Source organism: Wyeomyia smithii, chromosome 3 (assembly GCF_029784165.1).
Source record: "Wyeomyia smithii strain HCP4-BCI-WySm-NY-G18 chromosome 3, ASM2978416v1, whole genome shotgun sequence".
NCBI lineage: Eukaryota > Metazoa > Arthropoda > Insecta > Diptera > Culicidae > Wyeomyia > Wyeomyia smithii.
In genome coordinates, this window is record NC_073696.1 from 99566383 (window position 1) to 99580780 (window position 14398).

The 14398-nt window shown below is 40.7% G+C and overlaps 1 protein-coding gene across 4 annotated transcripts in view; it reads left to right on the top strand.

Moving 5' to 3' along the window:
- The first annotated feature begins 542 nt into the window (after positions 1–542).
- LOC129733353 (nicotinate phosphoribosyltransferase) overlaps positions 543–14398 on the top strand; it is a 63930-nt gene continuing 50074 nt past the window's right edge. For 3 of the 4 annotated variants that reach the window (XM_055695168.1, XM_055695169.1, XM_055695170.1), the window contains exon 1: positions 544–1061. In XM_055695168.1, the coding sequence (XP_055551143.1) occupies positions 953–1061 (109 nt within the window). In that variant the 5' untranslated portion in view covers positions 544–952. Of the gene's footprint in view, positions 1062–14398 lie in introns of all 4 variants that reach the window. The other variant, XM_055695167.1, reaches the window with a different exon arrangement.

Below are 14398 nucleotides of genomic sequence, written 5' to 3' on the forward strand. Positions count from 1 at the left end.
TGGCATCAGGTTATGCTTATGATGCATGCGGTAAGGTGCAGCGGTAGCGAAGCTACTTCCCCTAGTGGTGGATATCCGAACTGACCTTATGCGTTCCAAAGACTCAAACCAAACAAACTTCTTTCGAGTGGCATCATGACGCAACGTCAAATCTGACCTTCATAGTACCTTCACTAGTTAGGCAAAGCACTGCTAGTGGCACTGCGCAAGAAAACTAAAAGAAGAATTTTTTACCACATTGGACAGACATTTTTGGAAGATAATATAAAAAAAAATAAAAAAAATTTCTGCTCTTTAAAGGTAAATCAAAAACACGTTTTATTTCTATTTATTTTCCCCACGTCTACACGAAACTTAAACCCAGCCTAGCCTACCTGTTCGCAGGCCAGGCTTCCCATGCACGTTTTTCAGTCGGTCCGTCGAAACAGGATTCGCGAACGGAACGCACACTTGTGCAACCGCTCTATCCGGTAGTTGTATTTTGTGTAGTAAAACGAGTAAAACTGCTATACACGAAACCAACACGGTAACGAAAATTGCAACTTTCATTGTCATTCAGTTTTGCTTTCGATTTCGTTCGGTTCGGTTCGCAAAATAAGTCGTCTTGTAAGCATCGGGTTAGGTTTTGGTTACAGGATCAAACTGCTTCCTCACTGGCAGAAGTACACTTTATTGGTGGCAAATCAATTAGCACTCTAGATTCTAGTTCCAGTGGTTTTTTGTTTCCGGAAATCTAGGGTAAAAAAGTGACGGTAGCACACAGTGTTTGCTTACAGATTACAGGTTTCACGATTAAAGAGTGTATTAGTGTCGCGTTTTTCGACAGTGCGCCAGGGCGTCCTTCTCTGTTCGCTCAAGTGGATTCCAAAATTTGCAACATCAGCCGCTGCCCCGGTGCGACCAAATTTGACTGGTTTGTTGTGGCCAGCCAACACCGCCGTCTGCTCATTCCATGATGTCATCGAACGGCGATAAATTACCGGAGGACGGCGCATTTGCCGCCAGCAAGAACAGTTGGAATCGCTACTACCAGAACAGCGTAGTGCAGCCACTATTGACGGGTAGGTTTTTTTTTTCCATGCTGTCGTCCCTGTCAGCAATCAGTCGGAATAATTAGTCTCGACAGTACACTGTCTCAATGTAAGAATTAGTATACCTTTAAATCCACAACGCAACCCACTGTGCCGCTGTGGTGGTCTCCCGCGAAACATGAGTAGCTTTGTATGTGTCTTATCATCGGGCGCTTTATCAGGTTGGTAAAACGAAGCTGTCACTTCGTAGAGACTCTCGACGACGCTCACCTCTTTGGCTCTCTTATCCTCTCTCTGTTTGGGTTAATCATTTCACTCTGAACACGAAAAAACTTGTAACGAAAAATATAAGATCGATTACAGTTTACATCATGTTTTAATTTGGAACTTAACCCCACGGAATTTTAATATTGATATATCCATAGCCGGATCTAGACGGAGGTCATGGCCCTTGACCCCCACACTTTGAGGGCCTTCACAATAGTTCAATTCCAATGACTTACTTACTTACTTAGATGGCCGTACGTTCTAAGACATGGCCTGCATAACATGGCTCCGCCAATTTACTCGGTCCATGGCTACCTGCCTCCAGTTCCGCGGGCACCCGGTACTCTGCAGATCGTGCTCCATCTGGTCCACCCATCTCGCTCGGATTTGAAGCGAACATCAATTTTGCAGAGTTGCTATCCGGCTTTCTAGCTACATGCCCTGCCCAGCGTATCCTTCCAGCTTTAGCCACTTTCTGAATACTGGGTTTACCGTAGAGGCGCGCAAGCTCGTGGTTCATCCAACGCCTCCAAACTCCGTTCTCCTGCACACCGATGGTTCTTAACAAAAATGGTTCAAAAACTCCGAGTGCTCACAAGTCCTCCTCGAGCATTGTCCACGTCTCATGCTCGTAGAGAACGACCGGTCTTATTAGCGTTTTGTGGAGGATACACTTGGTGCGAAGACTCAGATCTTGCGACCGTAGTTTTTTTATGGAGACCATAGTAAAGACTGGAACACGCAAAAATTGGTCGACTTCAAATCGGTGTATTTCTGTTTAAAATGCATAAAATACATGAAATGTTGCATTTGGGAGTTGAGTGTATATACAATGGTTGCTAAAATGAGTTTTCACCGGTTGCTCTCCAGTTTTTAAAATGGTATTCAAGCAAGAGGAACAGCGTGTCAAAATTTTGCTCGCGCAGCAAGAGAATTCGACGTTCTCGCACGCCAAATTCGCAAAATTGCTGGATTTGGCCAAAACGACCTAAACATATATTTTGAAACTGTTGGAGGATCGCCTGTCGATCGCCAGGAAGCCTAGAAACGGCGGCAATCGTAATTCGGACGTGGCAGCGACGATGAAGAAGGTGGCAACGAATTATAAGCGGAATCCTAACCTCTCCATCAAATACGTCACTAGCAAGCTCATTGTCTCCCATACTAATGTGTAGCGAGCCAAGAAACGAGTCGGGTTGTCGACGTTTAAGATGGTGGAGGTGGCGAACCCAGATTACGAACAATACACCTCGGCAAAGTTGTGGTCCGGAAAACTGTAATCTGCTTACAAAACTCGACCGTGGGTGTCGAATCTTATGTGAAGTTTGATTTCAAGCAGCTTCCGGTACAGGAATTTCATACCGTACCAAGAAAAGGGAAGGTGGCCTAGATTTTCAAAACCATCAAAGTATCGAAGTTCCCGAAAAAATACCTCGTCTGGCAGGCCAGATGTACGTGTGGTCTAAAAAGCGGCATTTTCATCAGTACGAAACCGTCAATCAAGAGATCTATGTCCAGGAGTACCTGTAAAATCGGCTGCTACCATTTCTAGAGCAACATAAAAGGTCTGTGCTGCAAGCTGACACTATGGAAAAAAGGCGATCGAGTGGTACGATGCGAACAACGTGATTGTGATACCCTTAGACCTTAGACCAACCCTCCTAACAGCCCAGACTTCCGCTCTATCGAACAGAATTGAGACTTGGTCAAATGAAATATCAAAAAAACTAATAAATCCATCGAAAACGAGCAGCAGATCAAATCTAGCTGGCGTTTGGCGACGAATAAGGTCGATAAGACAACTGTACAAAATTCAATGAAAAGGGTTAAGCGGATGGTACGGCAGTTTGGATTTGGCAAACCAAACTAATAAACGAACACTTTGTCCTTTAAACATGTGAGTTGAACAACCAAAATAAAAATAGGAAGATTTTTGGATTATGAATTTTGACTGAAAGAAACGATTTTTTTTGTCGACCAATTTTTGCGCGTTCCAGTCTTTAGACACGACTTCCAGTGATAATACGTCTCCTAATCTCCCGGCTGGTATCGTTGTTCTCAGTTACCAGAGAGCCGATCTGCTTCACATTTCAGGCGGATATCCACGTCATCCGCAAAGCAAATAAATTGTCCTGATCTGTTGAAAATCGTGCTCCGCATGTCAAACCCCGCTCGTCTCATAACACCCTAGCGCGACGTTAAACAATAAGCAGGAGCGACCATCACCTTACCGGAGCCCTCTGTGAGACTTGAATGGGTCTGACGTTCCACCCGAAATTCTCACACAACACTTCACATCCTCCATCGTAGCCTCAATCAGTCTTGTCAGCTTCCCTGGAAAGCCATTTTCGTCGAGAACTTTCCATAGCTCTTATCAGTTTATTGTGTCGTTCTTGTAGATGGGGCAGATAACCCCTTCTTTCCACTCCTCCGGCAGCTGTTCTGTTTCCCAGATCTCGACGATGAGCCGATGCGAACTAGCCAGTTTTTCGGGGCCCATCTTAATAAGCTCAGCTCCGATGCCGTCTTTTCCGGCCCCTTTGTTGTTCTTGAGCTGCCGGATCGCATCCTTAACTTCACTTATTGTTGGGGGTGGCACATCTTCGTCGTTTTTTGCACCGACCACGTCTTCTCCGCTCCTGTTGTGGTCTCCTGCTTGCACGCCATTCAGGTGTTCATCGTAGTGCTGCTTCCACCTTTCGATCACCTCACGATCATCCGTCAAAATGCCTCCATTCTTATCCCTACACATTTCGGCTCGTGGGACAAAGCCTCTGCGGGATGCGTTGAGTTTTTGGTAGAACTTTCGTGTTTCGTGTGTGCGGTGCAGCTGCTCGAGTTCTTCACATTCCTCCTCTTCCTGGCGATGCTTTTTTTCCTTGAAGAGTTGGACTTGCTGCCTCCGTTTCAGTCTATATCGCTCCACATTCTGACGGGTGGCTCTACGCAGCATTGTTGCCCGCGCTGGGTTCTTCTCGTCCAAAATCTGCCGACATTCTTCGTCAAACCACTCGTTACGTCGATTCGGTTGCACGTGTCCCAGGACTTCCTCCGTAGCACTGCTGATAGCTGTTTCCACGGCATTCCAGCGATCCCCTAGAGGGGCTTCTTCAAGCTCTCCCTCTTCTGGTAGTGCAGCTTCGAGCGATGACGCGTATTGTGTTGCGATGTCGTGTTGCTTCAGTCGCGCGAGATTATATCGTTGCAGGCGACGGTACCGTATGTTATTCACAACGGATAGTTTTTGGGCAGCAGTCATATTCATTCTCCAACTGCGCGTAGAATTCGTCCTTGTCGTCATCGGTACTTCCGAGGTGTGGCCCGATCAGAAGAGCATAACTAAAAAATTGCAAAATTTTATCAACGGGAGATACAAATAACATATTTTAACGATTAAATAAAAAAAAAGATAACGATTTTGTTTTTTCCCATTCGCTTTTGATAACAAAATTGAATCTGAATGAGTTTTAATAACAAATCATGAAATGGAGTTGTTCTGAAACAAATCTAACAATTTTTTCGTCTCTATTAAAACCAGTTGTTTATAGCAATGGTTATTAGTATACTGTTCTATGTGCTATCTAATTATGTTAAAAAGCTGATACGTTAGTAACAAAGTTTGATATGGGTTTGATATTAGTAGAATATTTTTTGTTATGATTTCTGTTATTTTAACACCTAACGGGGTCAACATCAAAACACAACCTTAAAGGTTTTTCACGTAACAAACTAACAGCCCCTGTTACATTTTTGTTTTTTCTTTCTGATCGGGGGGCTATGCACGTTGATAATACTAATGTTGAAGAAACGGCCTTTGATTCTCAACCAGCACATTCTAGGGCTGATTGACCAACACCCGATCACCCGCTTCTGCATCTCTCCCATCACTATAAAAGCTGTTCCCAGCTCATGTGTACTTCCACAACTCTGGTAGATGGTGTGACCATCCCTGTACGTACGCACCATCGTCCCTTTCCAGCATACCTCCTGCAGCGCTACGATGTTGAACTTGTGGGTCTTCAATTCCTCGGAAAACACGCGGGTACTTCCTAGGAAGTTGAGAAATCGGCAGTTGCATGTTCCGAGAATCCAATCGTTAGTTCGTTTTCGTTGCCTAGATCCTAGCCGATTGTTCCGGTCCGTACTTAACGTTATTGCGTTCGTTGCTGTTGTTTTTTAATGGTGCGGGCTTGCAAGGCCAGCGACCAACCCCACTATGTCGCAGGAGGGCCATCGTAGTGCCATTGTTTTGAGTCCCGGGCACTACCAGGACTTGAGAAAGACACTGCGTTACTTAGAACGCTTCTGTTGGTGGCGATCTCAGGAAACTCATTTCCGAGGAAGGAAGCCCCGCTCCCTGTCAGCATGCGACCAGCAGTCCCACCAGGGTTGGTTACCCGATCTTTCCACTAATTACTCGCACATCAGTTGGTACCACGAGAAGGTAGGGGTACGGTAGCTGGAAGGTTGAGGTTCACTAGTGGGAACTGTTATGCGCCTTTGATCCAGTCATTAACCAACCAGATTCTATCTTTTATCAGTACTGATTCGGGTTTTATCTTTTATCAGTACTGATTCGGGAGGAAAGTCAGTACTTCATGCACATAGGGTAGCGAACGGCTTCGGCAGCGTTTTTCTTCGATGACACCCCGTCAAGCATACAGACGCGAGGCATTCGGACGCGAGGCATAGTACGCTAGGCATAATGGACGGCAGGCATACGGACACGAGGCATTTGGATGCGAGGCCGAATGGACGCGAGGCCGAATGGATGCGAGACCGAATGGACGCGAGGCCGAATGGACGTGAGGCCGAATGGATACAAGGCCGAAAGGACACAAGGTCAAGGGGAAGTGATGTGGAATATGCTATTATCGTCATCATCATCACAGCATTCAATAACATGTATTTCGCTTCAAAGTGCCATTTGAAAAGCAATACACTCGCGGCCTTCGGCCGACTCGCTGTTCGAGCGAATGCTGTCCTTACTCGCTACCGCTCGTTCGGACTTCACTAAGGGAAGAAAACTCTGTTTGAGTAGACCTAGCAAACCAGTAGATCAGTCGTTTGGGTGCGAGAGGCCGCCGCTTCCGACGGCGGGTTGGCGGCCGGCTCGGACTGCGGAAACCACGGCGGCTTAGTGCCGCCTCGTTTCCTTGCCCTCGATTGCGTCTTCGCCGCATGATTTCAAAAAAAGTATTATACTCAACTTAAACTCTTTAGGAGTATAATAACACCTGAACTACATAATTGGATCTCATGCGATCATACAACATCGCATTCGGCCTCGCGTCCATTCGGCCTTGTGTCCATTCGGCCTCGCGTCCGTTATGCCTTTTGGCAGTATGCCTCACATCCATTATGCCTCGGGTCTGTATGCCTAGCATACTATGCCTAACATCCATTATGCCTAGCGGCCATATGCCTCGTGTCCCGTCCCCGTTTTCTTCGGCTGGTTTCTGCGTTGGATTACTGCAGAAAACTTACCGAAGCCGTTCGCTATCCTATATCAAAAATAAATATCGAAACAATCACAATAATTTGTGAATGTGAATATTTAAACTCTCATGAACCCGATATGCAAAAGCACTATGATCAAAGCAACTGTTACATTTTGTTTTGTATGTTTTCACATAATTGTTTATAAGACACGACCCCAAGGTTAATATAGAATTGCGGCAGCCATATGTATTTCTCGCAATAGGTTTGGGAGTACAATCGATATGTCCTCATGTTGACCCTCTTAAAAGAAAGTTGAAAAGAAATTGTGTTATACACATTGTAAGTACATTTGATTGTAAAGTAGTTGAAAATTTGCTGTTATAAGTAACTCAGTAGCTGATAATTTTCTGGAAATGATATTATTTCTCCGCATGTGTTGAAATTCAGAGGCGACGCGTGACCAAGTGGGCTACCTGTTCAATCAATGTTTGTAACATTGAAATAACAGTATTGTGATAACAGATTTGAAAGATTTTATTTCTCTACATTTATCATTATGACAAAGAAATCTTACGGTCTATTATGAGCGCGAACTTTTGGATAATTTCCTCGTAAAATAATGCTATCTGCATCATTTCATGTAGGAATTCTGTTTGCCACAGCTATCACCATGATTTTCAATAATTGATTTTGGCCCAATGTCAGCCGCAAAAAAACTATGTCGAAGAACTGATAAAGTTCGTTCGACGGATGCCGTTGTGTTAGGCAATGCCAGTATCATTCTGCCAGCCAGCGTTGCCATTGTGCCAGATAAATCTGGATTTTGCCAGATTTTTGTTAGCGCGCCAGACAAACAGATAAACCACAGAATCTGCCAGATATTTGTAAATGAGCCAGATATTTGCCAGATTTCATCCGCGTCGTCTCGCAAAAAGGTCATTACTGTGAAATGGGCCGTGCCTGGCCTTTACCTACCTACACCGGGCGAGAGCAAAAAAAAAGGTCATCACTTTCAATTCTGCCAGGAATTTTACCCAAAAATGAGTGACAGATTTTTGCCAGACTTTTTATTTTCGTTTTGCCAGATTTTATTCAAAACTTAGTGGCAACGCTGCTGCCAGCCGAAGCGTTTCAGAAAAAGTTTCATGCAGGTTTTGTCCAACGATAATCGGCTTCGATCAGCAATAAGTTTGAACCTCAAATGTCATTTTTACGCAAGCCGTCGCATAAGTAGTTGGTAACATAACTGACTGTCTCTGCGCTGTCGCAATCAAAGGTGCACAGAAGTGTTTGAACGACGGTTGGTTCAAATGAAAGGGTTGCGTTGCGTGTGAGTTATATGTCGTAGTCGAAGTGTAGCCTATCAGATTACATTCTTCACGGCGCATACGTTTCCACTAAGTTAAAAATGAAATGGTAAAAAAAATTACGAATAAATTACCTAATTACAAATAAATAACCTTCGATCCTTTTTGATTCACTCTACAAATGCGAAACAGTTCATTTTTTTCTAAGATTGTCTACCTGGCCTATGAACAGTTTGAACAGGTGGACGAGACGCCTCTGTTGAAATTTGATATTAATCTACATATTGCATGAAACAAGGTTATCCTGTATGTGCTTCGAAAATCTTTATATTGATAAACCCAAATAGGTTTAATGAGAATTGTAAAGTTTTAGGTTTTCAAACCTGTTTTTCTCCAAACTTAAAATTTTAAGTTGTGCAAGTTTTGAACAAAACCAACGATATGCCCATTTTGTGACAGTTTGTTCGTTGTTCGTTTTGTAAAGCCACTGCGAAGCAATAACAGGTGCTGTATTCTCTCACTATGAGGCTTACAGTTCCTAGGAGTAAATAGCACTTCAGTCCTTGACTGTAAACTCATGATAACTGTTCTGTCGTGAAACGCATATCAGTCTCATCGAAATCGTCGAACGAAGAAAACAACGATAGTAGAACTGAAATGTTTATTTCAATAAAGTACGATCCGCTTTTAATATTAATATGTTTTCCTCTCAGATTGATGGATCTTAATGTTTTTGATACTTTTGTACCATAAAAAGTCAACTCATGACATTTAGCATGGAATCAATTAAAGTGGGACTGATATGCAATTATTTTGTACTCCAGTTGTAAAATAATCGCCTTCTAGTCCCAAGTCATAAAGACCACTGAGACTGAATCAGTTTGTTGTTCACAGTTATCAAACTTGCATGTCCTACCGTAATTGAATCGCTTTGAAAGTGTGAAAATATTGTTTAATCTCGTGCAAAATATCCTCGTTCGATCTGATCCGTGCTTATTACAGGGCTGCAAGTTGGTCACTTTTTAGTGACTTGGTCACTTTTTTTAAGCTGGTCGCTCAAAAGTCACTTTTTTCATCAAAAAGTCACTAAAGTTACTTTTTTCCGAAAAATAGTCACTAAAGTCACTTTTTTACCAACTTGACCAGCCCTCATCAGCCCTGCTTTCTGAATGAAATTTTTTGATGCCAAATATCTTAGATATGCATGATACGTCAAGATCTGTTCTCTCTCAAAAAAAAAATTTTTTTTTGGGAATAACCGACTTTCTGGCACTAAGAGAAAATTTTCGAAACGGGAGAGTGCATTGAATTTAACATAAAGGATTTGAATGCAATTCCTGAGAAATTCATGATAATAGTATTAAAGTGCTCGATATCGGAACGAAAAGTTGGGTCTGGAATTTGGTCTTGTCCGGTCTGATTTAAAAACGAAACGAGCCTGGTCCTCGTGGTTCTATGTTTAGCGATGTCGGTCGGCTAGCTCTTCCACACGGTTGTGATGTCGGGTTTGATTACCGATAAGGTCGAGGATCTTTTCGAGTTGGAAATTTTCTCGACTCAGTACTGGAGCACGGTGTATCGTTGTACTTATCCTACAACATGCAAAATGTGCCAAAAACAATATCGATAACGAATTCTCTCAACTAATAATCTAGTTGATCGAGACCGCATTAAGCCCTCCAGGCTAGCGTACGATATTGTTTATTGTTCTGTTCCGGTCCGTTTAGGGTGCAGTTCGTTTGGTTTTGTTCCGGTTCGGCTCCAAGTCCGGTACGGTCTATAATTTGGGAACGAATATTGCCAATGATTTCAATAAACGTTATTTTAGTGAAAGAATCAATCATGAATTCATATATGCATGTTAGAAACTGTTTGATTTTTTAATCAACAATTTTTACTATTTATTTTACTATTTATAACTATTTTTAATTTGATGTATTTTTCGATTAAACAAATGAAGGACTAAATGGTAGAGATGGTCGGGTTTGGCTTTTTTCAAACCCGTACCCGACCCGAACCCGAGAATTTTTTTTCGATCGAAACTGAGACTTTTGTTCCATCAAACCCGAACCCGAAAATTTTATTTTTGTGAAACCCGAACCCGACCCGAAACCGAGATTTTTTTTTTGGGTCCATTTTTTGTATCAATTTGAGGTTGCCCTGAAGCTTCGAGCCTCGAATGGTAATGAAATGTTAGTGATTTTTACAGTTGCATGAAGTTAGACATCATTATCTTATAAAAATGCTCACTTGATATAGCCGGGTTTCGGGTTTTCAGACCTAAACCCGACATTTTCAAACCCAATCCCAAAATTTTTTTTTTTCCAACAAACCCGACCCGTACCCGACACCTTCAAAAATTTTCAAACCCGAGCCCGACCCGAACCCGACACTTCCGAAAATTTTCATACCCGAACCCGACGGGTACGACCATCTCTATTAAATAGTGACACACAAGGCTGACTCTACAGTTTTCCTAACGAATGATTTTTTTGAGCCAGTATTTTAACAGAAATATTTGTCGAATTCTAGCTCTGCTTCAGGTATTGCGATGTTTAGTTCTCAATTGTCGATTTAAAGTAATTCCAAGCGAATCCGTCCTTTCTGAGAAAAATTACTTTTTTTTAAATAATAAATACAAATTTCAAATTAAATTTGCGAAAAACAGCCTTTTTCGTTAATTTAGCCCTGTGAAATTGATGACATTTGCAAGCATTTAAAAGTTGTCGCAAGCTGTAGCAAAAACTATTTCGGAATATTGTGAAAAACAAATTTTTACATCTTATTAATTGTTTAAAGTTCAATGTTTGAACGTTTTGATTGAAAATAACGATTTTTGATGTAATTTAATTCAAAAATTCTCATTCCTAAGTGTAGTCGTTTTGAGAAAACAATTGATTCACTTTTTTTCATTTTACATACTTCATTCTACAAGGTTTTCTTGTTGTACCTGAAGGATTTCAAAAGTTTGAATAACAGAATTTGATCTCTGACAACAAACAAATATAGTTGAGGAAATGTTTTAATGAAAATCTTTGAACGGCTACACTCGAGCTTGCCGTTTCTCCTGGGAGAATCACTGACGTGTAAAAGAATATCAAAGAAACAACTGCTCTCACACTAGTGAGCAAATCGCACGCACTTGCCTGAAGAGAGAAGTGAATTGTGTGTAACTGAGGAGCTTACAAAAACATCGTGATGTAATCTGAATTATCTCTCCTGAGAGATAATAAACTAAGATTAGATTTCTCACACGAAAGGACATTACGCACTATAGCTACACTACAGAGCTCACTGCAGTGTTTTTAGTGTCTTTCTACGAGTGGCAGAAGCACAACACAAAGTAGAAGAAAGAAGTGTAGTACAAAAAATTGCTACATGCAGCACTCATGTTCGAAAAGAAGCGCGCGCTTTATTTTAACTTTGCTCTTTTCACATATTGAGAAGAATAACAAGTCTGTTCAAGAATGTGTTCACTAAAAGTATTTCGCATAAACAAATATGAATTTCAGAAATGTACAAAAATTTGTTTTTCATGCTAATGTTTTGTCAGTTACCTGTTTCGCGTGAAAACGTACTAAATGCTATGATATCTCTGAAATCAAAACCGTTGAGGCTTCTCCATGTGTCACGTACAATACTAATTTTTAAAATATCCAAGTCGTTATCAGAAACATAAGTTTTTCATTTAATACTAATTTAAGTGTTTTTTTTTATCAAAATAAAAATGACACGTTGTTTCTAAACTACTGAATTTTGTCTTTTCATTAATTTTGCTTTGCAAATGAATCGCAATGTCGTATATTTTTATTCAATAGTTTCGTAATTTATTTATTATACGATTTATAATTAGCCTGAAATGAAAAAAAAAAACAAACAATAATTCGCTTTGAAACAAATTAAAAAAGGGTGCGATTGCCATAACCAGTACATTTTTATGGAATAGAAACGTGTAAAACATCGATTTAGTTTCAACAAACATGATCCATTTTAGAATAAAAAAACCTAAATTAATCCACCTAGCGGTCAGACCCAGCCTTTCTCATTCAAACTTTTATTTGTAAAAATAGATTTACATGAACGCTTCAATCCAATAAATGTTGAATATACATCTTAACAAATATTGATGTTGTAATCTATACATATAAAAATGCGATCCGGTCTGTCTGTCTGTCTGATCCATATAGGCCCGAAAACTACCGAACCGATCGACGTGAAAATTTGTATGTAGGGGTTTTTGCTGCCGATAAAGGATATGATAGTTTGAGACCCCTCCCTTTTCTGGAAGGGAGGGGTCCCTTACAAATGAAACATAAATTTCTGCACAACTCAAGAACAAACCAAGCAAATGAAACCGAATTTGGCATGTAGATGGGTAAAATGAGGTAAAAAATATGTCCATAATGTTTTGACACCCCTCCTTCTTTTGGAAGAGAGGGATGCCATACAAATGAAACACAAATTTCTGCACATCTCGAGAGCTAGCCAACTAAATGGAACCAAATTTGTCAGGTGAATGTTTTAGTGGTAACAAATATGTTCCATAATCGACCTCAGGCAACATTTTGGATTGTATAATTGATCACAGACACAATCTTGAATTTTAAGATGGTGACTTCCAATGTCTGGCAAACAGCCGGAAATGACCAAATACCATTCAATATAAATGTTTTCGGAACCAGAATTACGCCCAGATGACAGAAATTGATTTCACAGGCAATTTTAAAGTTCAAAATGACAACTTTGGGTTTCTGAAACACAGCCCAAAGTGACCAAATACCACCCAATATGAGTATCTCCGGAGCCAGAATGTTGCAAGAACACCACTATGAATTGTAGGATGGCAACTTCTGGTTACTGGAAAATAGCCAAAAATGCCCGATTTCCGTCTGACATGAGTATCTCCGGATCTAGAATGATACACAGCAGCTGAAATCGACCACACATCCCATTTTGGATTCTAGGTTGGCGACTTCCGGTTCCTGGGAAACAGCCGAAAATTATCGAGTTACACCCAATATGGGTGTTTCTTTAACCAGAATGACGCTCAGAGGCTAGAAATTATCTTAAATACCATTTTGAAATCCAAGATGGCGACTTCCGGTTTGTGAAAAACAGCCTAAAATCACCAAATACCATCCAATATGAGTATTTCTGGAACTAGAATGATGCAATGAGCTAACAATTGACCTCAGGTACCATTTTGAATTGCTAAATGGCAACTTTTAGGAAGCAGTCGAAAATGACCAAATAATACTCAACATGGATATTTCCGTAATCGAGATGATGCATAGAAACCAAACATTGACCCTGGACACCATTTTGAATTTAAAGACGACCACTTTTAGTTTCTGGAAAACAACCAAAATAACTAAATACCTCCCAATATGTGTATTTCCGGTGTCAGATTGATACCAGAAAATCTGCTGAAAATGACCGAATACCACCCAATATGAATATATTCAGAATTAGGTCGATGTACAGAAGCCAAAAATCGAGGATATTGTCATTTCGATAAACCTAATCATATCAAACGATTTGTTATTTGACTTTGATCATATCCTATGGCCGATTCGTCGTGCATTTGCAAACTTTTAACACATAGCAAGGAATCAATAAATTTGGAACGTTCAAATAGTACGATACCACATTTAAATTATGTTGAGGCCACATATATCGATCAAAGCTGGTATAGTTTTAAATAGTCTTTGAATTTCTTTTCTTCCCATGACTTTTGAGCCACATATCAAATTGTTATGAAGTTTGTTATTTGTAAGTTCGAGAGATGACTCGTTCGTATGACACTAGTTATGTTCAAATAAATCATGCAGTCTTTGAGATAACAGACTTTAGTTGTTTTATTAACAATTTAATACATAACGGTTGCTTAAGTTCGATTATAATCAAATAAAATGGGAACGTATAGGGCAGCCAAACTTTGAAACCACGTGTTCATTCATAATTCATCAGTTAACCCTTTGCTTGCTCATCTGATAATAATATTGATAATATTGATCAAATCGGTTGTGTAGTTTCTGAGATAATGAAGTTTCGTGATTTTCACGTTTCGACACATTACAGACAAAGTTACAGTCCGATTATAGTAAAATTCAATAGAGTGTTATGAGGTAGCAAGACCTCTCATTTGACACTTATTTAGTGAAAATCGGTTCAGCCATCTCTGAGAAAAGCGAGTGAGTCCAAGTAGTCTTCGGAATAAGTTTCTTTTCATAGCTGGATTTCACATTTTTAAACATAACAGGCAAAGTAATAGTCCGATTGCAAAACAAATCAATAGGGTCTTATGGGGCAACTAGACCTTCCATTTGGCACTGATTTCATGAAAATCGG